This window comes from Gorilla gorilla, chromosome 8 (assembly GCF_029281585.2).
Source record: "Gorilla gorilla gorilla isolate KB3781 chromosome 8, NHGRI_mGorGor1-v2.1_pri, whole genome shotgun sequence".
Taxonomy (NCBI): Eukaryota; Metazoa; Chordata; class Mammalia; order Primates; family Hominidae; genus Gorilla; species Gorilla gorilla.
Window position 1 is genome coordinate 130873986 of NC_073232.2, and position 22673 is coordinate 130896658.

The 22673-nt window shown below is 47.2% G+C and overlaps 1 protein-coding gene across 1 annotated transcript; it reads right to left on the reverse strand.

Moving 5' to 3' along the window:
• Positions 1–418: 418 nt before the first annotated feature.
• PRLHR (prolactin releasing hormone receptor) lies at positions 419–5699 on the reverse strand. The gene has a single exon (XM_055353227.2). The coding sequence runs from the start codon at positions 5642–5644 to the stop codon at positions 4532–4534; it is 1113 nt and encodes a 370-aa protein (XP_055209202.1). The 5' UTR covers positions 5645–5699; the 3' UTR covers positions 419–4531.
• Positions 5700–22673: the final 16974 nt, after the last annotated feature.

A 22673-nucleotide genomic window follows, 5' to 3' on the forward strand; every position in this document is an offset into this window, starting at 1 on the left:
TATGTGGGATGTTGTTAGACCTTCCCAAATTATGTGTGAGAAATGGGTGATAAAATGCTAACATTTAAATAACTCTCCGATATATGATGGTATAGAAATTAGGCATGAAGTTCTCTACTCTCATTTTGATGGACCCGTGGATTTAGGCATATGCAGTCTTGGGGAGTAGAGAGCTTGGTGCCATGTATTTAAATGCTGGCGTTACTGAGGTTGGCGGCAGGGGGTCACAGAAGACCCAAAATGAACAGTTCATCTCTGGAATAAGGTGGAGTTGACAAATCTAGGTTGAGTAGCATGTTTTCCTTGACATGATTTATCCTTGCTTTGACTCTGGCTATCCTGAGGTTGTGTAGTTACCCCATGTGTATAACTGGCTTGGTTTATTAATCCTGTGGCTGAAGACTGTGCAACTGATTTAGTATTTATTGAGCTCCCACAACATGCCAAACACAGTATAAACCCCAGCATGTAGAGCTTCACATGTGATTCAGCAACACATGCATTTTACACACATAGCAAAGACATCAACGCATGAAGGTAAATCAATCAAGAACCTGCCTTGGGAAACAAAGGTGCTCCTGACCTCTCGTCTATGAGGGACAGGCCCTGTGTTCACTCCCAGATCTAGCCACACTCTTGAGGTTAGTTTTGTGCCTTGCATTTGAAAGACTAACAGATGTTCAGGAATGCAAACCACAGGACAGAGGTCGTGGGTGAGCCTACCTGAGAAAATAAACCTGGAACTTAGCTATCCCAGTAAAACAGCAGATTGAAAATTCACAAGGACAAAAAATCAGACGGTTATAGGAACTGGAATATTCTTACCTTAGCATCTCTCACAATTGCTATTTCCAGGTAGCTGTTGGAGCATACATTGAAACACTCTTCTGCCAGTTTAATGAGATAAATCTATTGATTGGCTGCCAAAAGTGAGACCTGGTGACAAAGCTTGCAAAGAGGATTATAGAACTTCCCATCAGCCTTGAGAAGGGCTGCTGCCAAGTACCAAGTTGGCTCAGTTCCCAGCCTGACTGCCTGTATTACTCCTTGCAGGAAGAGGACTGTGTATACATCTTAGATGCTTGATATTAATCAAAATGAATTATTAAATAAAATTTTCTACCTACAATCCTACACAGTTCTCTCTGGGACTCACCTCTGATTTTTTTGAAATTCGGTTTGATTTATAAACTAGTCCACAACACATATCAGATGTTGTAAGAATTAATTGCTGTTCCGTTGCTGATTTTCATAATATGTGAAGATGTTTATAAGCACAATCTAATTCTCCAACCTCTTTAAGCTCTTTATAAAGTCCACGTAAGTGTTTCAAACTTAAGTTGTAGGCATGACAGAAACCAGTGGCAGCTTTTCTAGTAATTAATGGAGATGCTTGTTTTTAATAGTTGATATAAACTTAAGCTAATCAGGGAGCACTTTTTCTAACACCCTGACAACCAGGATTTAAAATAATTCATGGTATGTAAATTTGTTTTTTGTTGTTTTTTGTTGTTTTTGTTTTTGTTTTTTTGAGACTAGATTTTGCTCTGTCACTGAGACTGGAGTGCAGTGGTGTAATGATAGTTCACTGCAGCCCAGTGATCCTCCCAGGCTCAAGTGATCCTCCTGCCTTGGCGTCCCAAGTAGCTGGGACCACAGGTGTGCACCACCACGTCCGGCTATTTTTTGTAGAGATGGAGTTTTTCCATATTTCCCAGGCTGGTCTTGAACTCCTGGGCTCAAGCAATTCTCCCTCTTCAGTCTCCCAAAGTTTTGGAATTATAGATGTGAGCCATGGTACCTGGCCATGGTATGTAACTTTATAATACAATTGACCTAAGGTTGAATGATGATATTCCTTCTGAATTGATTGGACTGATACATAAGAAATATGTAAGTAAACTGTTGAACGAATCCCTATATATTCTGATTTCAATAATTTGCCTCTTTGTGATTGAGCTGGTATTGCCTGAAGACTAAAAGAGTATTCTCTAAGTATGGCGTGTAACACTGTCAAATTCTGCTCCAAATTATTAACACCTTTGGCAGGTGCAACTAAAGCTTCATTCGGATGTTTCTGAGATTCATTAGAAAGAGGATTCCCGCCCCCACCCCCCACCCCGAGATGGAGTCTTGCTCTGTCACCCAGGTTGGAGTACACTGGCACAATCTCAGCTCACTACAACCTCTGCCTCCCTGGGTTCAAGCAATTCTCCTACCTCAGCCTCCCGAGTAGCTGGGATTACAGGCGTGCGCCACCACGCCTGGCTAATTTTTGTATTTTAAGTAGAGACAGGGTTTCAACATGTTGGCCAGGCTGGTCTCAAACTCCTGACCTTGTGATCTGCCTGCCTCGGTCCCCCAAAATGCTGGGATTACAGGTGTGAGCCACCATGCCCAGCCCTAGAAAGGATAATTCTTAAGGTGTTTAATCTTGGTTGCACATTAAAATCCCCTGAAGTGCTTTGGAAAATGCTAGTGCCCAGGCACCATCTCAAATCAACCAGACTCTTGGGCGGAGAGCCCAGACATCAATTACAAAAAAAAAAAGTTCCCCAGGTGATTCTAGAGCAGCCAGGGTTGAGAACCAGTGATTCAAACCTTCCAACAAAGAGCCAATGATGAATCAGATCCCTCCCCAAATAATCCCTCTCCTTCCCCTCTACCATCTACACTCTCCACACATGACCATCAGAGGAACTCTCTGAGGAAATGAGAAATGTCTGGCCCTGAGCCTCCCAAGTAATATAGCTGCTGGAAGCACAGGAGCCAGTCCTCAGGATGCCTGGGAGATGAGCTCATCTGGGGCAGGGGTGGGTTGCACTATTAGCACACAGGTTCTTTGTTCTCCAATCCACGGATGAAGCTCAAGTTCATTTAGCACCATTGCCAGAGGTAACCTCCATACCCATCTTTGCCTGCCTTTTCCTTTCTCCCAAGCCAGCCTTTCCTACCCTTTACTGTGTGCAAAAAGTCTAGCCCTGTAACTACTAAAGATTCCTATGCTAACCAGCCCAACCGTGATCACTCCCACTCCCACCGTGGTTGTTGACATGAATGTAATAGGATTAAACCCTTGTCATTCCCATATCATCCCTCTTTCCTTTTCTTTTAGGGCACATTTTAATGAATGAATTGAGCTTATTTCTGAATAAGAGAAGCAGGAGGAGGTGAAACAGTGATTCTTGTGTTCAGTGAGCTGGGAAAGTAGTTGAACCCTACAGATGGTGGCTGAGTTACTGCGAACACAGAGGCTGATCTGACAGCTGGATATTATGTATCATTTCCCAAGACTCCCGCCCTCACTGCCCAAGTTGCTCTTCCAACAGTGTGGAGACCTTTGTCCCAAGGCACTTGTCCTCATTTACAGAACTCACAGGAGGTTAAGGTGATGATTATCAGCCTGGTATCATGCTCCACAGTCTTCACCTGTTCCCTTAACCCTGGAGGTAATTAGTGTTTGATCTACACATCATGTGGGTGGTAGCTTATTCTTCTGTTCTGTCCTTAAGTAAACTTCTGCCGGTCCTTGATTTTTGGGTTGATCATGTTCCAAGAATCACTACAGAGCAGGTGCTGAGCAGTCAAATGACAGCTGTTGATCTGTTGCAAGTGAGCAATTAGAGACTGCAGGAGAATGCCACGCTACACAGTTTACATTGAGTATTCAGAAAACCAAATATTTGAGTGCCCACTTTGTGGCAAACACTGAATGTGTACCCACACATACACACACAAACACACATACACAGAGGATGTCTGTCCTTAGGTACAATTGAATGACCTCTTAAGTGAATTGGACCTTTTCCTCTTTATTTATCTATCTCTTCATTGACTAATTCGTCTCATCATTTTTAAATAGTAGTTGGGGAGGAAAGGGGAGAAACAATAGCAAGACCTTTCTAAAGGGAGCTTGTACATGTTTTTGTACTATAAACTCAAGTGGTTTTAAAAGGAAACCCTTTTGGCATATAAAGGTCTTACTCAGGAAATGCTGAAATCCTAGATGTAGATTTTTAATACATATTTACCTGAAATTCTAGGAATGCAAGGGTTCAAATGGACTAAGCAATATCAGGGTACTCTCAGCTGGGTCCTTTTTCTAAAGGCAAACTGAAAATCTTTACCAAGCCCAATGCATTCCTTTTAAATCCCATTCATATTGTTCATTTCACCAACGAGCAGGAGGAGGGGACGCCAGGAAGGCAATCGTGGTTTTGAAATAACTTTTCTGAACGTGGAGAAAAAGTTTTGTTTGTCCTTCAAGGGCATAAAGAAGAAATAAGAAATCCTCTTCCCTCTCTTTGGCCTCCCCCAAGCAAAGAGCAAGACTCTCACCAAAGCCCGCTTAACATTTTACAAACACACAAGGACAAGACAGACAGCCGGACAAGAGGGCTGGGCTGGAAATGTTGCCCTATGTTGGCTTAGCTAGCTCTGGTGCTGAGAATAAGCACCAGATTGACCTCGAGTGGTGCCCTAGGAGGCCAGTTGAAGTGGAGCTCCTTGACCAAGGCCTGGCTAAGTGGCATCAGATGACCACGCTGACGGTCATATTCTGGCCATGGGGGGCTATCTTGCGGGGCCAAGCGACCAACAGTTTGCGCAGCTCCTCGCGGAAGCTGTCGTGCAGCCAGGCGTAGATGAAGGGGTTGTAGCAGGCCGAACTCATGGCGAGCCAGTGGCAGAGCAGCTGCACCAGCCCAAAGGCGTAAGGGTCGATGGCGTGCGGGTCGAGGTCCCGCAGCAGGTTGAAGACGTGCAGCGGCAGCCAGCAGACGGCGAACACCACCACCACCACCACCAGCAAGCAGAAGGTGCGCCGGCGCCGAGCGCGGTCCCAGTCGGCCTGGCTCTGGGTCACGCAGCCCGGCACCACGCGGTTGCGGAGCTTCACTGACACCCGGACGTAAGACAGGAGGATGACCAGCAGAGGGAGCAGGTAGGTGACCAGCAGCAGCCCCCAGGCGTAGAGCTGGCGCTGGCGCTCCTGGGAACCCCAGAACTCCTCGCAGAGGCGCACGTCGTGCGGCTTGAGCTCCACGTGATAGGTGTGCACGGCGGCGGGCAGCGCCAGCACCGCGGACAGCGCCCAGATGGCCAGCACAGCGTAGGCGCTGAGGCGCAGCGAGATGCGCCGCCGCAGCGGGTGCACCAGCACGACGTAGCGGTCCACTGCGATGGTGGTGAGCGTGAACACCGACACATAGACGGTGACCGGCTGCAGGAAGAAGACCAGGTGGCACAGGCCGCCGCCGAACACCCAGCCGCGTGGCTCGAAGGCATAGGCCAGCGTGAGCGGCACGCAGGCGGTGCACATGAGCACGTCGGACAAGGCCAGGTTGCCGATGAGGAAGTTCGTCACGTTGTGCAGCCGGCGCACCCGCGCGATCACCAGCACCAGCAGGCAGTTGCCCACCAGCCCCACGACCACCACGACGCTGTAGAGCAGCACGATCAGCCCCTTCAGCTGATGCACCAGCTGCAGGCTCTGGAAGGGCGTGACGGCTGGAGCGTCCGCGCCAGCCACCGACCCGTTGCCCGCCGAGGCCTCTGCGCTCTGGTTGGCGGGAGTTGTGACCGCCGGCGGCAGCCCAGAAAATAAGTCAGAAACCCTGGGGCCCCGAGTGGGCGATGAGGCCATGGCCACCTGTTCAAAGGTAATCAAAGTCCGTCACTTCCCTTCCCATTCTCCATCCGACCTCCTACACCAGCCGCGCCCCTCCCCCATCGCCTGAGTCCTCCCTTGGGAATAACCGGCCACAGAACAACAGCAAAAGTAACAAAAAGGGTTGTCCTCTCACCTCTGTAAAATAAACCTAAGCACGGTTAGAACACACGGTTTATTTAAACGCTTCCGCCTCTATTTACGGTCCTCGCAGTCCACGCAGGCAGACTCAGGAGCGCGATCCTACCTGGGAGTGGGGTTTGGAGGGCGGGAAAGCGCTCGCGGGAAGAAGGGGCAGAATTTCTGCTGGCCCCCGGCAGTCGTCTGCCCACGTCGGTGATCCGGTCTCGCTTCTCCGCGGGAGCTGAACGGATCCAAATGTTTCCCAGCGGTCTAGCAGCTTCTTAGAGGGACTGGGAGCGCCTCCCTTCAGCTCCGCCCCCCACTCCAGCTCCCATGTATGGAAAATAGGGGTGGAGCGCGCTCTGCCATGCTCGGTGCTTAGAGAACTAGTGAAGAGGACAGTGTGGGGAGGATGGAATCCGAAACGGGAGGAGGGGCCGGCAAACCTGGCCAGAGCAGCGAAGAGGACGAATCTCTACTGCAGGAGCTTGCACGGCCCCTGGAGGGTCACGGTCCGGAGGAGCGCACAGTGGAGGAGGGCGGAGGAGAGGCGCGAAGCGTCAGGCTATCGGGAGGACCCCGTGCAGTCTTAGGAGGGAAGGAGCGGGGAAGGAAGTAGCGGTGGGAGATTGCAATGCAGCTGGGGGCTTGCGAGAGGCACGACTCACCCGTTCTTAAAGGCTGGGTCCTGCCTAGAGGCCAGGTTGCGGAGGGCAGAGACGCTAGAGGGCTCGGGCTGGGATTTAACAGCAGAGCCTGGAGCTGGTCGCGGACCTGAGGACCCTCACCCTCCCGCCGCCCCGCCACACGAGCCCCCTGCTTGGCTGCAGCGCGCTCAGCGGGCGGCGGGTCCGGCCAAGCCAAAGGCAGGAGTCAGCACCACGGACAGCTTCCGCTGGATCTGCCGCCCCCTCGGGCGGATGCTGTGGGGAGGGGCAGGGAAAAATGACTAGGGAATTCCTGCCCCTCTCTGGATCCGAGGTGTTTGGGGAAGGAACCTGGTCCGGTTCAAAGACCTGCCTCGCTGCCTGCTTTCTGGGCTGGGGCTGAGAAGAGTAGGGTGGAGTGGAGGCAGCTGAGCCTGGGGCCTGGGGGTCGGAGACTCATGACTTTTGCTCCTCTTGCTGGTCACCGCACTCAGTGCCAAGGACGGCGTCGTCTTTTACCTCCCGGGGTCAGAAAATGCAGCTCTCCTGCCAGTTATTCTACACAGGCACACTTCAGTATGGCCCAGCGACTCCCCCGCTCACCCTTTCTCTCGCTTTCTTTCTCGGCTACCGCGACCTGTGCCGTATCTGGCTGCTTCTCCCAGCACAGAGTAGTTCCTGGACTGGGACTCGACCCCTCCCTCCTTGACTGAACACCCACAGGCCTCTTCTCTTCATTTTAGGATTTTTAAAAAATACTGGTAATTGCAGATTTCAGCTAGGGTAACAAAAGTAACAAACATTTGAGAAGCTTAGGCGTTTCGTAAAATCTTCAGTAGTATTAAGTCCTCATTGAAATGCAAATTAGCCTGGCCCACGGGGCAAGAGCCAGGGGAGGAGGGGCCTTTGTAAGCTCCCTCCTTAGAAGCTATCTCATTCCCTCAGCCTCTTGTTTCCTTTTTCCAGAGCATGGAGCTTCATTGTCTCCTCTCTGATAAGTCCTTGTACTTTGTCCGCTGTGGCTGCAGATATTCCAGTTAGACTGGAAACTAATAGCAATTTATTCCACCCTCCAAATTTAAATGAATCACTCATATAGAAAAAAGTCAATATTGGAACAAAAGTAATCAATGTTATGCACCTCTATCCATCCTAAGCTCACGGTCCCTGAGTTATAATCAATTTAGCTAAAACCAGTGTGTGTGTATATGCATGTATATGTTAGGACAAGATCTCACTCTGTCACCCAGGCTGGAGTGCAGTGGCGCAATCATGGCTCACCGCAGTCTCAACCTCCCAGGCCAAAGCCATCCTCCCACCTCTCAGCCTCTCAAGTAGCTGGAACTACGGGTGCACACCACCATGCCTGACTAATTTTTGTTTATTTGTTTCTTTTGAGGCGGAGTCTTGCTCTGTCGTCAGGCTGGAGTGCAGTGGTGTGATCTCAGCTCACTGCAACCTCTGCCTCCCAGGTTCAAGCGATTCTCCTGCCTCAGCCTCCCGAGTAGCTGGGACTACAGGCACGTGCCACCGTGCCCAGATAATTTTGTATTTTTAGTAGAGACGGGGTTTCACCATGTTGGCCAGGATGGTCTTGATCTCTTGACCTCGTGATCCGCCCGCCTCGGCCTCCCAAAGTGCTGGAATTACACATGTAAGCCACTGCGCCTGGCCTTATTTTTTGTAGAGGTGAGGTTTTGCCATGTTGCCCAGGCTGACTGAACTCCTAGGCTCAAGCAATCCTCCCGCTTCAGACTCCCAAAGTTCTGGGATTACAAGCATGAGCTACTGCACCCAGTCTCAGTATTATATATATATTTTTAATTGCAGAGCTCTAAATAGGATACAATCAGTGCCTGCCTAATACCTTGCCCAGTAATTTTTCTCATCATTTTCACCTGCAGGGTTTTATGCACCCAAGAGCAGGGGCACTCTTTTGTTTCAAAATCTCTTAAGCAGAGGAAATTGCGATAAAGTCAGGGAAAAGGATTTGGGATGTTGTTAGGCCTTCTAACTAGAGCCATCATTCTGGTCAATATCATTATATTGGTCAATTATCATATATAATAGTAAAAGTAATAATATGAAGACAACTTTGTCAATAACTGAAGGTCATGTAAACATGGATATTTGAAGTTTCAATATTGGGGCACCCTCCAGAGGAAAGAGTGGATCATTTGCCAAATTCCAGATAAAGTTGGGCAAGCATTTTAGTATTATCAATATTTGCAAGGTGGAAAGGAAGTGAACAGCTGTCCTTTGAAGAGGGAATGAAGATTTAATGTGGCCTATTAGGGCTTCATTCCCTCTTCTCCTCACTGGAGTTAAGGCTAGTCCCTCTCCCAGCCAGCACATCATGATTAAATCATGCTAATGTTCAGACTATCCAGTACTAAGAATGCTCCAAAAACCTGAGAGAGCATAAATAAACAAAAAAAATAGGATAAATGAAGGAAAGGTAATACTTCATACAGTAGACAGCAAACTATGGGATTTTACTTCCTCCCATTCTCCAAAAGTCTTCAATAGCCCATCCAACCAAGGCCAGATGCTTTCACATGGTATTTCCAACCAGTGTGCACTCCCTTTCTGATATGCCCTCATTTTTTTGGTCTAGCTTCCCACCTCTGTCCATTTTACTTCCTAGGTACAAGCCAAACTTTGCTGGGTGCTGAGATATCCTCACCATTCCTGTCTAATTCCTCTCTTAGGGTTTATTTCTTTTCTCCACAGTGTCAGTTGTTTAATCCCCACTCAACTCTACCTGTCCACATTATTCACATCCTACAAGACCCAACCCAAAGACGACTGTTCTCAAAGACTTCTGCCTTCCATAATCTTTCTGTCTTTTATTACTTTCTACCTTGAAATTACGGAAGTGTTTAGCTTCCCTGCCTCCACCAACCCTGACTGTAAATTCTTTAAGGACAGGGCCAATGTCTTGATACATTTTGTACCTACAACATGCCACGAGCCCAGCAGATACCCAATACATGTGTTTTTCTTTTTCTTTTTCTTTTTTTTTATTGAATGAATAAAAGTAGTTACCATTTACTTAGGGCTTTAGGCATGCCAGCCATTGCTAAGTACATCACACAAACTGTCTCATTTGAGTCCCCTCAAAATTATTATTATACCCATTTTACAGATGAGAAAACTGGCTCTCAAGTCTAAGAAACTAACCATAATGGCACATCTATTATGCAGTGGGGTTGGAATTTCATCTTAGATCTGCCTGATTCTGGCACCACACCACTCAACTACTATACTTCACTGCCTATGAATGAATGGCAGATGTACCTGCAAAGACTGAAAATACAAGCAGGTTCAAATGAGATTGAATAAATATAGGAACCCCTCCCCCCATGGTTTATTAAGAAAGCTCTAGAAAATTTAGTTACAACTCACACCTTATCATGTTTAAGCTAAACAGATCTTCATGCCTTACCCCAAATGTCTCTTGCTTCCATCCCATATAGGAAACAAAACCTTGGGCCATAGTGTTACCGGTGGGTCTTTGCTCCCAGAGCTCCCAAGATGGTGGTGGGCCATTCCCAAGCAAGATGGCGGCAAGCTTCTTGCTGTCTGACCTGGGGTTTTTGGCCTCACGGATTCCAAGGAATGGAACCTTGGGCCATGCAGTGAGTGTTATAGCTCTATTAGAAGCCGTAGGTCACGGAAGAGAACCATGGAGCCCAGCAACTAGTGTTCAGCTCGATTAGGACAAACCCAGGCACTTAGCCACGCAGGAACAATGGTGAGACTCTAGCCTGAACCGGAACAGCAATGGGCGCCTCACTGGATCAGAAGCGCAGCAGACACCCTGCTGCATCCAGAGGGGTGGAAGTCAGCGGCGGGTCTGCGATGACGGCAATCAGCAGTGGTGGACAGTGAGTGAAAGCTCAGCTCGAGCTGGAACAAACACAGACCAGAAGAGTGTGCAGTTGCAAGATTTAATAGAGTGAAAACAGAGCTCCCATACAATGGGAGGCGACCCAAAAGGGGTTGCCACTGCCAGTTCGAATGCCTGGGTTTATATCCCAATCATTGTCCCTCCCACTGTGGGCTCAGGCAATAGATGATTTGACTATTTCTTTACCTCCTGCTTTTAGCCTAATTGGTATTTTAGTGAGCCCTCTTTACTACCTGATGGGTCGGGTGTGAGCTGAGTTACAAGCCCCATGTTTAGAGGTGGGTGCAGTCACCTTCCCCAGCTAGGCTTAGGAATTCTTAGTTGGCCCAGGAAATCCAGCTAGTCCTGTCTCTCAGTAGGAACTTCAGGGGATGGTCTTTGCTGATGATAATAGGTGACACTATGTGGAAAACAGAAGACAGAGACGACAGAAGTAAGGACAGCGGTTAGAGTTTTAGGAAGCTTAGTTAAAGGGATCTGAAGATTTGACGTCAACTAAGTCCATGCTGATACGTTATAGTTAGCCCAAATATACAGGAAACCACTAGATATCAGTTTTGACTTAGCACAAAGAGCTAATTGCTAGCACAATTGTTTGACACTTGTCTAAGGCCAGGTAATAACAGGGCAGAAGCCCTCCCAAAGTGAGTTTTGTCTTCTACACCTGCCCTGTGTGCTTTCCAACAGCCAGATGCCACCATGGCTCCTCAGGCTGAGCCAGGCACCAGTTCTAAAAGCTCTTCCAACTCACTGCCTGGCCACACCAGGACTGGCCACCTAAGGCAGAACAGCCTATGGCAGGCAGTGTAAGAATGGATAAGACCATTCATACAAATGTGAAGAAAACTGTGTGTTTCCATTAGATGCCTTTGAGCAAGTGCCTTTTGTCGTAGCCTCCAGACATACTCATTATTAGATTTTGAAAACATTTCATTTCCCAGGCTGTCCTCTCACTCTTGAAATAGCAACAGGTCAAGTGGAGAAAAATGATGTTTTAAAAAAGAGGAAAGCCCAGACATAAGCCAAAGCCAATTACCAAAGGGAGGAGGTAACTCGTCACAAAGCTCCAAGTCAAAATAAGAAATAACACACAGCTGTTGAGCTTGAATGACAGGTCTCCCACTATGAATGTGAGTCATTGGACAAATTCTTTACTCTGGAAGAGCCCCAGTTTTGGAAAATCTAATAGTCCCTACCTCTGGGGGATGTTGGGAAAACCCAGTGATATGACACGTGGGAAGGTCCAGGCGCCGTGGCTCATGCCTGTCATCCCAGCACTTTGGGAGGCTGAGGCAGGTGGATCACCTGAAGTCAGGAGTTTGAGACCAGCCTGGCCAACATGGCGAAACCTCATCTCTACTAAAAATACAAAAATTAGTTGGGCATGCTGACATGCGCCTGTAGTCCCAGCTACTCAGGGAAGCTGAGGCAGGAGAATCGCTTGAACTGAGGAGGCGGAGGTTGCAGTGAACCGAGATCGTGCCACTGCACTCCGGCCTGGGAGAAAGAATGAGCCTCCATCTCAAAAATAAATAAATAAATAAATCACGTGGGAAGGAATGCAGCTGGCGCGTAGTGACAGTGGCTACTCTTGGAGAACCCTTTTGTCAAGCCTTATGGTGCCGCCTCTTGTCAAGGAGGTTTTTGGGGTGCAGTTCCCAATTCTTCCACTCAAATGTGACAAACTTTGTGGTTAGAAGAATTTGCTGGTTTTTTACGTCTACTTGATTCAATCATTGTTTACCAAGCATGCAAAGCCCAGGACTAGATATTACAGGAAAGAATCGGAGACCAAACAAAGAAAAAATGTCATCATTGTCTAAATACTTGCAGTCTAGTGAGTGAGAGAGAAGCCTACAAAAATCACTGTGAGGCATGAACCATGATAAATGCTACTACCACGTACTATGAAACAGAGATAAGAATACTCACTGGGGAATTTACTAATTGCTTTAGTAAATTAGAATTGTGTTCCCTCTTATAGATCATATTTATTTAAATACACAAAGGTCTTTAAAGTGTTCATAATGATTTTTTAACTCAGCTATGTCAACACTGCACATGTGGCTTAATTGTGTCTCTCTCATTCTATGTTTGTGTACAACATACACAACAATGTGGGCCCATTATGAATCTCCATGAGTTTATTTTCTCAGATGGCACAGATGAACCATTCCTCACTCTTTCACCAGCCACCTGTATAGCATCCTTTCTTCCCAGGGGAGGAGCTTCCTATGATTCCCTGCATCCCTAAGAGGCCCTGGGTTAGAGCATCAGGGTAAAATTGTTACAGGGCACCAACCCTTTCTCCTGTTTTCTGGTCATTTTATCTATTTTTGAAATGTATGTCTTTAAAAATATCCCAAGTGGCCCATGAGTGATGCTGATAATAGGGCTTATTTTTGCTGCAATTATCCAGGGCTGGATAATTATCCAGGGCTGTGGGGAGGCTCAGGCAGGCTGAGTTGCTGGGCCCTATAAAGAATTTTACCGGCCGGGTGTGGTGGCTCACGCCTGTAATCCCAGCACTTTGGGAGGCCAAGGCGGGCGGGTCACGAGGTCAGGAGATCGAGACCATCCTGGCTAACACAGTGAAACCCTGTCTCCACTAAAAAATATAAAAAATTAGCCGGGCTTGGTGGCGGGTGCCTGTAGTCCCAGCTACTTGGGAGGTTGAGGCAGGAGAATGGCATGAACCCGGGAGGTGGAGCTTGCAGTGAGCTGAGATCGCGTCACTACACTCCAGCCTGGGCAACAGAGTGAGACTCCGTCTCAAAAAAAAAAAAAAGAAAAAAAAAGAATTTTACCGTGGCTCCATTCCCTTCCCTTGGTTCTCTGATCACCAGCATCCCTCTCTGGCCATCCCTGGACCTCCCTGAATTCCTGAAGATTCAGGCCCCAGCTAGGGCACCTTCTCTGGTGGCACTCTGTGCAAAGATACCACCCTTAAAATACGTAATTGACCAACCTGCTCAATTCAGGATCTTAGCAGGCCTTCATTTTCTAACTTTCGATTGGTCTCTTATCAATACTCAGATATTAGCAGCATGAATGATGTATCTCAGCTTAGCCTATTAGGGGTAGATTATATACACAAATACATAAATAAACACAGAGACCAAAGCAGAACACTTGAAAACCATTTGTATTACATTCTTTCCCAAAGACAGGGACAAGGCAATTTGCTTTCCCATTTTGCTTCCCACCCTCCTTCATTATCAACTAGAAATGGCTTTTATGGATGGTAAAAACCATCTGGCATCTGCACTGTGATATGTAGCAGTGAAGGGCTCTTTGCAGTTACATTCAGATGGGGACCTTGACCTTGCAGAAGCTCTTCTTTTGGGTTTCCATTAATATAAGTCTCCTGCCAAAGCACAGTGATAAACCCAAGCCACATCTCATTATGCTTTCCTCTGAATTATTATCTGAACACGTCTAAGTTCATGCTGGTGCCCTTATGTGGCGTGAGATATTTTCCTGATTTTTTTTTTTTTTAGACAAAGTGGAGAATGAGAATAGCCCTTGGGTGTTTTCTTCAGCTGTGTCATACATGTGCATGCAGGCACACACATGTGACATTCAGGGCTGGGAGTTTGGCAGCCTGGGTAGGACAGTGGATCCTCCCTGTGCCCCATCTTGGCTAGTGGACCTTTGTCACAAGAGAAACAACCCTAACTTTCATCCTTAAGGAGACCATGAGGCAATGTCTCAGGAAAGGGTGAATAATAGGAAAGTATCATTTTTCTCTTAGTGTGGCCCAAAGGCCACCTTCGTCAGAATCAGCTCTGGTGCTTATTAAAAATGCAGAGTGCTGGACCACAAGGCAGGCTCATTAAATCAGAACCACCGAGGGTGAGGCCTGGGAAAACAAATTTCTAACGAGCACTCTGAGTTATTCTGACACATTTAGGGTAAGAACCATTATCCTAAAGTCTGTTATTAGCAGGTGAATCCATGAGCCTGGCTCCCTCCTCCTCAAATGACTGGAATGTCATCCAGGGGCACAGAGCAGATGCAAACCCAGCCTGCCCTCCTGCCTAGAGAGCCCAACAGCTGATCTCAGCCTTCCCTCCCTTTTTCTTTGCATGATAGATGCAGGAAGAAAACAGTATTGTACCTGCTCAGTGCATTCTCTAGATTCTACCTTTTTTAAAAAAATGATTTTTGATGATATAAGCAGCACGTGAACACATTCTCCTGTTTAATAAAAAGCAGATAAGCCTGAAGTTCCCTTTGACTTTCACCCTCAATCTCCGTCTCTCCCTCGGTGGTTACAGCTGCCTTTCTAGACCTTTCCCTGTGCATTTACATACATGTATCTGAACCGATGGGAAAGAAGTCGTGTTGATGGACATTTAGATTGTTTGCAACAGTTTGCTATTACAACCCTCACTACAATAGACATGTTCCTATATGCTTCCTTGGGGAGGTTTCTCCAGGGAGTCACTCAGCAAAGGGAAATATATGAGTCACAAGATATGATCCAATTTACCCTCACCGGTACTGCAGGGGACTCTCTTTTGCTTAATGAATTGTAAGAGCTCACTAAATATTGCATGAGTTCTTATAACAGGCAAATGTGGAAAGGGACACTGCTGTTGAACTAAACAGCATTCTTTACCAATGCCAGGAAAGGCCCTCATGTCCCCCAAACTTGGTCTTCCCTGCATGTTCCCCTTTCTCCTGGTGAGCATCCACACTTGTTCAGAGCTCCCATGGGCACAGCAAGCTGTCATTGTCCTTACACAATCCACTGTCAACCAGGGCTTCATAGAAGCTACTGGAAAGGATGAATTCTCCTGGGAGAGACATTGGGTCACACAGTAGAACCCGATGTCCCCCATTAAAATAGATAATTGACCAACCTGCCTGATTCAGGATCTTAGCAGGCCTTCATTTTTTAACTTTCTATTGGTCTCTTACCAATACTCAGATATTAAAATATTAGCAGCATCAATGATGTATCTCAGCTTAGTCTATTAGGGGTAGATGATATACACAAGTATGTAATTAAATAAACACAGAGACCGAAGCAAAACACTTGAAAACCATTTGTATTACATTCTTTCCAAAGACAGGGACAAGGCAATTTGCGTTCTCATTTTGCTTCTCACCCTCCTTCATTAACAACCAGAAATAGCTTTTATGGATGGTAAAAACCATCTGGCATCTGCATTGACCATTGCACTGCTATCCACCTGGTTCTGAGCTCAGCGAAGGCAGCTCTATTTTAATCTTTTTTTAAAATTTAGATGCCCATGGGAGACTTCACTGAAGCTCAGAATTCCATGGCCAATAAAGTATCTGAGGCCATAGTTGAAGTCACTGGCCCCCTGGATCAGCTTGGCTTACTAAGACTCCAGCCAGGCTCCTGCAGGAGTAAGCTAGGGAATGAATTGGAAGAAAGACAGCCTGAAGAGACATAAAGGGAGACAGTAGTGTTATCAGACCTGCAAGCCAGGACACCAGTGTGCAAATCCGCACATTGAGAGTAACTATCCAAGTTACCCAGAGCAAGCCCTGCCTGACTCAGCATCTCTGTTCCCTTATCTCTAAAATCATATTGGGGAAAGAGAACTAGACAATACCTAAGGTCTCTATAAGCTCTGACAGCCCAGGAGTCAGAGACTGTGGTTCTGAGATATTCCTGTCTAGTATCCACACACCTAGATGACACCGCTTCTCTGCACACACCTGAATGACACCTTGCCCCACTTCCACCTTTTAAAAAGCTGTATATCTATATGACATCCTCAGACATCCTCCTCAGACTCACTTTAGCTTTTTCTCCACAGGTCTGGCCTTCCTACATATCTAGGAAAGAACTTTAAGCCCTTGGATTCACAATTCACTGAGGGAAGAATCCCAGAGGAAATCATTTCGTTCACGCGTACTCCCAGCAATGTTTCCACTCTCGAGCTGTAAGCACCATGAGGCAAGTCAGCCTGAGCAATCGTTGGCAGTCTTCTGAGTTTAGTAAGTGGTGTTTGTTCGATTCCTATGATTCACCCGATCCAATCAAAGCAATTACTAACTCACACTCTTCAACCATTTCCCAGCCACGCGAAGGCTCTGTTTGTTACAGTGATGCTTTTTCATGTAAGATTTTCTTTTTTAATTTATAACAGTCTTTCTACCAGCTTCCCCAGCTACTTTTTTCTCATATGGCAAATTTCATGAACATAATTAACGGATGTGGTGGGGCTTTTTCTTACATCAAATCCACAAAATTAAACAGCTAGAGAGTTCCCTGAGATGTTTCTTATGCAAGTATCTTCATTAATGATAAAGAAAACACAGAGGATACGAAGCAATTAAACGCTTTCTGGAAACTGTCTAGTCATAAATCAAGGGTTTCAGCAGCTGAAAATCCTAGGAAAATGCTAGGACCTCAAGAGCTTCTTGATTCCATTTCTTCCTTTTATTTTTTCTTAATTCTATTTACTGGCCTACCAAAAATGCATTTAGATATTTTAGGGGCTCACCGCCTGACGTGTGATTCGTAGGGCAGCAGCAGCAGCATCTGGGATTTGGAGAAAAATGAGAAGCTTGGTCCAGCCCAGACCTCCTGAATCAGGATCTGCATTTTAACAAGATCCCAGGTGATGGATGCCCACATTTCCGTTTCAGAAGTCTTGTGCCAAAAGCTTCTTCATCTTGCCTCCAGTTGGGTGCCCAGAATTGCCACCCTCATTTGGCATCTGAGTCAGTGCATCTGAGCAGACACTCCAGTATCATTTAAGAAAACCTCTCTGTGAAGCTCAGGCCAAAATCAGGCCCTGAAAGGATCTGTCTCAGATGTGCCCAACCTCATCTTGGTTTGTCTGATGGAAATGCCTCACCCTGGCCATGGGCTCCAGATAGCGTTTTGGTCACCCAAATCCCCCCGACTCCTGTTCTTCACAGTGTGGGTGTGCATGTATTCGGGGGTGGGGGTGCGTATTTGTGTGTGTGTGTGTGTGTGTGTGTGTTAACTTCAGGTGGGGAGTTAGCCCTACTCCTCAGTGTATGCCCATTATCATCATATGAGCAAAGACCTTCTCTTGTAAATGTCTATTTTTTCCTCCTTTATCCCTCTCCTTGGACACTGACTCTAATGATTTCATATGTGCCCTTGAATAAATGTATGTATCTTCGAAATAAAATAGTGTGGGTTTGGAGAGAGGCTTAATTTACACAGATGTTACTGTGCCATAAATCTTGTTGTGGGTAATCGTTTTTTCATTCAGTACTATGCTTTTAAGGTCTATCTATTTGGGAACGTGTATTTCTAGTTCACTGCTTCTAACTGATGCTTTGTATTCCAGAGAAAACAGCAAAGCCTGTGATAAAGGTGACACTTCAAATCAGTGTGGAAAGGATGAATTGAAGAGATAGCATCTCACTCTCTTAGTATAAGAGCAGTTGTTGCATTTATATTCAGGCTAAGCTGCTTTTCTAAGAGACCCCAAATACAGAGTAGCTTCAATAAGACAAACATTTCTTTTTTTTTGTTTTGTTTGTTTTTTAACGTTTATTTTAGGTTCAGAGGTACATGAGCAGGTTTGTTATATAGGTAAATTGAGTGTTGTGGGGGTTTGGTGTACAGATTATTTTGTCACCCAGGTAATAAGCATAATACTCAATAGTTTTTTGGTCCTCTCCCTCCTCTCACCCTCCACCCTCATGTAGGCCCCAAGAGAAACATTTATTTTCCTTCTTAAAGTAGCCCAGCAACAGGTGTCCAGGACTGGTGGGAGCTATGTGTGGTTTTCTTCAATGTGTGGTTTTCATCTTTGGGTCTAGTTCTCTTCACTCGCTCATCAGAAGGAAGGATGTAAATGACCAGGGAAGCACATGCCCAATCTTTACCATGGAAAGACCCAGGAGTAAGACACCCCTTCTGCCCAAAACCTCCACAGCCATCCCTTGCTGCAAGGGAGGCTTGGGAACACAGCCAAGCAATACAATTCTATAGCTTATAAAGACAGAGAGAGTGACTACTGGAGACAGCTAGTCATCTGCCACATTGTGTCACAGGATCCTTCAGGTGTCACTTTGCCAGCCAGAAACCTCTGTGGCTGGTGGCACCTCTGCTTGAGTTTTGCTCATGCCTGCTGGGCTTGTTCCACCCACTTGGCCCAGCAGCCTGCACTTGGCTCATACTACTGGCTCAGATCCCACAGTGAGCCAGGTGCCAAGCCAGATGCAGAGCAGCAAGGGATGTGTGAGCAAGTGAGCATGGGGTCAGGCCACTGCACACAGCCAGGCACCCTGGCTGCTGCAGCACAGTGGGTGGCTCCAGGCACCAGCACAGGCACTGGCTCTGTGTGAGGCTGCGGCTGGACCAGATGTACCATAGCAGCTTCTGCTGTGGGCACCAGCATCTGGATGAGGGGAACACGGTGGTGCTCAAAAGCCTGGAGATGCCAGGAACTGCATAGCCTCAAAGAGGGTGTTACAGCATATCACAGCCCTGGCTTGGGGAGCCCCGAGGTCTGGGCTCCCAGAAGGACCACAGCTTGTCTCTTTCTTATCACCCACAGTGTGGTGACCAGGGGCCATGTTTCAAAAGGCATGTTTCAGCCTGTTTGTGGCATAGCTCTTTCTGTCCTGCCTCCCCACTCCAGTCCATGGCTGCTGAACTGGCCCAGCCCCACTGCTGCTTCCTTTTGCATGGGGCAGCCACCGAGTGCCAGCAGAGGATGGGAGGGCTATAGTGTTATAGCTCTGGCTCAGGGAATCCCAAGGTCTGGGCCCCCAGAAGGATTGCCACTCTTTACTCCCACAGTCCAGGAACATGTCACCACCTGCAGCTCAGCCAGGAATGTGTTACAGCCCTTTAGCTCCCACCCACAACTCGGCAATCCAGCCAGGAAAGTGCTACAACTCCTTTCACTCCTGCCATTCAGTGGGTCCTAAGTTCTTATCCCATGTCCAGGAAGAATGAGGTTACATGGACAACTGGAGGGTGAGCAAGGTGGAGAAGAGCTTTGTTGGTCAACCCAACAGCTGTCAGTGGAGAGGAGACCTGAAATGAGTAGCTCCTATCTGCAGGCAGGTTGTAGGACAACTGTCTGAGTCTGGCTGAGTCTGGGGGTTTTATGGGCTCAGAATGGAGAAAGTGTGTGCTGATTGGTCTGTGGGCAGGCCACGGAAAAGTGCCACTTGATTGGCCAAAAGGCATCAGACAAGTTCTCATTCCAGGTCACAGACTTCACTTAGAATTGGCAGCCTGTTCCCCAGGCTTCCCTACGTTCCTGGCTTGAAGGTGGGGTTTCACCAGGGACCCATCCATTCCCTCCTAAGAACCTGTCTGCCTCACACTGCCATCAATTACACTTCCCCTAAGTGAATGCACAGGCTGGGAATCATGCAACTGACTACAGGCTGGGAATCATGCAACTGACTGCACCTGCCACTTAGTGCTGAGGGCTCTCAAAGCCCCATGTGTGGACATTTCATGTGAGCACAGAGGGTTTCAAAGCACATATTTGGAAACAAGATGCACTCTTGCCTTCCTGTTATTTCTCTGGTCCTGCTTCATCTCCACTCTGTTTTTCTCACCTATTGGAAATGATTTATTATTTATAATCAGTCTGCATTTTAAGGAGAGAGGCTCCCCTAAAAATAATTATTTGCTTGCTCAATAAAGACAGAAAGAGAGGCAGAAAGAGAGAGAAATAGAAGGAGAGAGAGAGAGAGAAGAAGAAGGAGGAGGAGGAGGAGGAGGAAAAGGAAGGGAGGGAGGGAGGGAGAGAAGTTACCCTAGATAGGAAATAGGATGAATATATGGGAGTAGATGAACAGATAGACAGATGGACAGATGGATGAAGTCTTGTGGGGCAAGAACAGAGATGTCATGAGGGAGGTTTGTCTCCTCCATCTCCTGCATAACCTTTGGTAAGCCTGTACCTTTCACTAATGTCTTTGCCATTTGTACTGGGTTGAGTGAGGCCTGGATGCAGCAAGTGCTGAGTCTGGCACCCAGGTGGGCCTGGGTGAGAGCAGGTGCTGTCCTTGGGACCGAGTAATTTCAGACTGAAACTCCAGTTTTGTGAACAGTCCAAGTGCTTCTGGTTGGAGAAGGTGGTGAAGAGCTAACTATTGACAACAGGATGCCATCACATCACTGGCTCCATCTCACCACACCTGGATGCCACGGGGCTCTGGCTGCTAAGGAATTCATCCCTGGCACCCAGGGACTTCCCAAGGAGCCCAGGGAGAAAGATAACCAAACTGGAAGGCAAAAGAAATTTTTACAGAGGAGGAGGCTGAGGCCAGGCTGAAGGACAGGCCAAGGTCATTCAGCTATTCAGTAACAAAGTGAGGCCAAGGCCCCAGCTCTCCAGAACTCACACTCAGGGACCTTTTCAGCTGTACTTAGGGTGTTCTTGTGACACTGATGGGCACCTGAAAGACTAAGAGATTCCAAATGGTGTCCCTGACCTTTACGACATGTCTCTTTTATTCAAACTAGAAAACCATGCCGGCTGCAGACACATAAGAATAAAAAAAGAGGAAAGAGCTCCGTGCCAGAGGTCAGCTTTGTTCATTCCCAACTCAGTGACTTTCCCTAGGCTGTGCTCACTCCCCATAAGCCAAGGGCATCCTCAATCATTTTTATCTTTTAAAATCCTGTTTCCTTTATAAAACCAAGGGAAAAAAATGGACCATTTCAAGCCCACACTGACCTCTTCCTCTTCCCAACTCCTCCAAAGCCTGATGCCTCTCCTGTCCTGTGGTCTGGCTCTCATTTAATGTTTGTCTTTCTCTTGGGTTTTATTTATTTGGATTAATTGCCCCCATGAGACCAGCCAGGGAGGAAATTTAGCTGTCTCCTGTTCCCCACAGCACTCTGTGGCTTCTGGTTAAATTAAATCTAGATGAAGGAGGCTTGACAACTTCCAGAATTGGTTGAAGCCAGGCATGAGCAACAGTATTCCTATAAGACATGATGTTTGTTCCAGCCAGCTGGGAGGAGAAGAGAAAAACAGTTTTCCCTGGAGGTAGAATGAGACAGTATCATGTCTGCTTCATAAATTCAGCATTTGCTTTCTTCTTTCAACTCCTTGAAAGAAAAGCATTGATTTTATAGGAGAAAGAATTGATTTGTACAATGTCTGTTCACCATCCTTTCCACTTAAAATGGCCTTTGAGCCCAAGCAGACTCCACTGCAGAAGCATTTGACTTAGAGCAAAGAGCAGGTGGGTTTTTGTTTCCCTGCAACACTAAGAGTGAGATGGGGCCTATGAGCAGTCAATGAGCCTGTGGCTGGCAGGTTATCTCGCTGCATTGGGCCCCACTTACTCCCTGCCATCCCCAGAGTCTTGAGATGTGGGCTAGCAGCATTAATGCAGCCACATTCTCTGAAATAATTCCCTGAGTGTAACCCGCATTTTCTGCCGCACAGTCCTGTGGCCTGCCCTGTTCATTATTCTTTGTGCCAAGAGAGGTCTGGTGTCCTAAGCTCCCCCTAAGCTCGGTCACTCAGGATCACAGACCCCAAACATCCAACCCCATACAGAGTTTCAGGACCAAACCCAGAGACAGAGATAGGGGAAAGGGAAAGAGTAGGAAAAATACTCTCACTGTCACCCCCTCAAAAGCAACTGCTCTGAAAGTTGAAGTGTAAGGGAAGACGTGGGGCAGGCCTGGGAGAGGGATGACTAAGGAGACCCTGTGTACTTGGGAACAAGTTCATTGTGTCCAAATGCACATTCAAGGAAACACTGGGGGAACTGGGTGGACACCAAATGGTAGCCACGAAGAAGGTTCCATGGACAGGGAGCAGAGACACTTGGAAACCACTTCCTCTGGAGGTCTGTAGTGAGAGCAGCAGGCCAGGGGTCAAGGACATGGACTGTAACATCCTAACACTTCCTAGGTGATGTTGGGTGAATCTCTGAGCCTAATGAGCCTCATCACCATCAGGTGTGCCTGATGACATACCTCATTAAAGGGCTTCCTGCAGGTCTCTGCACGTAGTTAGTGCTCAATAAATGTCAGCAACTATTAGTGGCCCCCTACAGTTTTTCTTCATGCTCCCAGCATTCACTGACTTTTATAGACTTAGAAACTGAGCCTCAGAAAGATGGAATGATTCCTCAAAGATCCTCTGCTAGAGCAGCAAATCTGAGCACACGCTGAGGCTGAGGGTCCTTCAGCCCCTTCGCTCAACTCCTCCTGGAAGGGCATGAGACTTCAAGACGCTGGGTGGTTCTAAAAGCACAATGGAGCTTCTGAGCTTGCAAAGCCTTTTACTCAGCACAAAAAGACTCACACATACATTTGATTCCTACATAAGACAGAAGGGGCAGCAGCTTTCCCATGCCATCC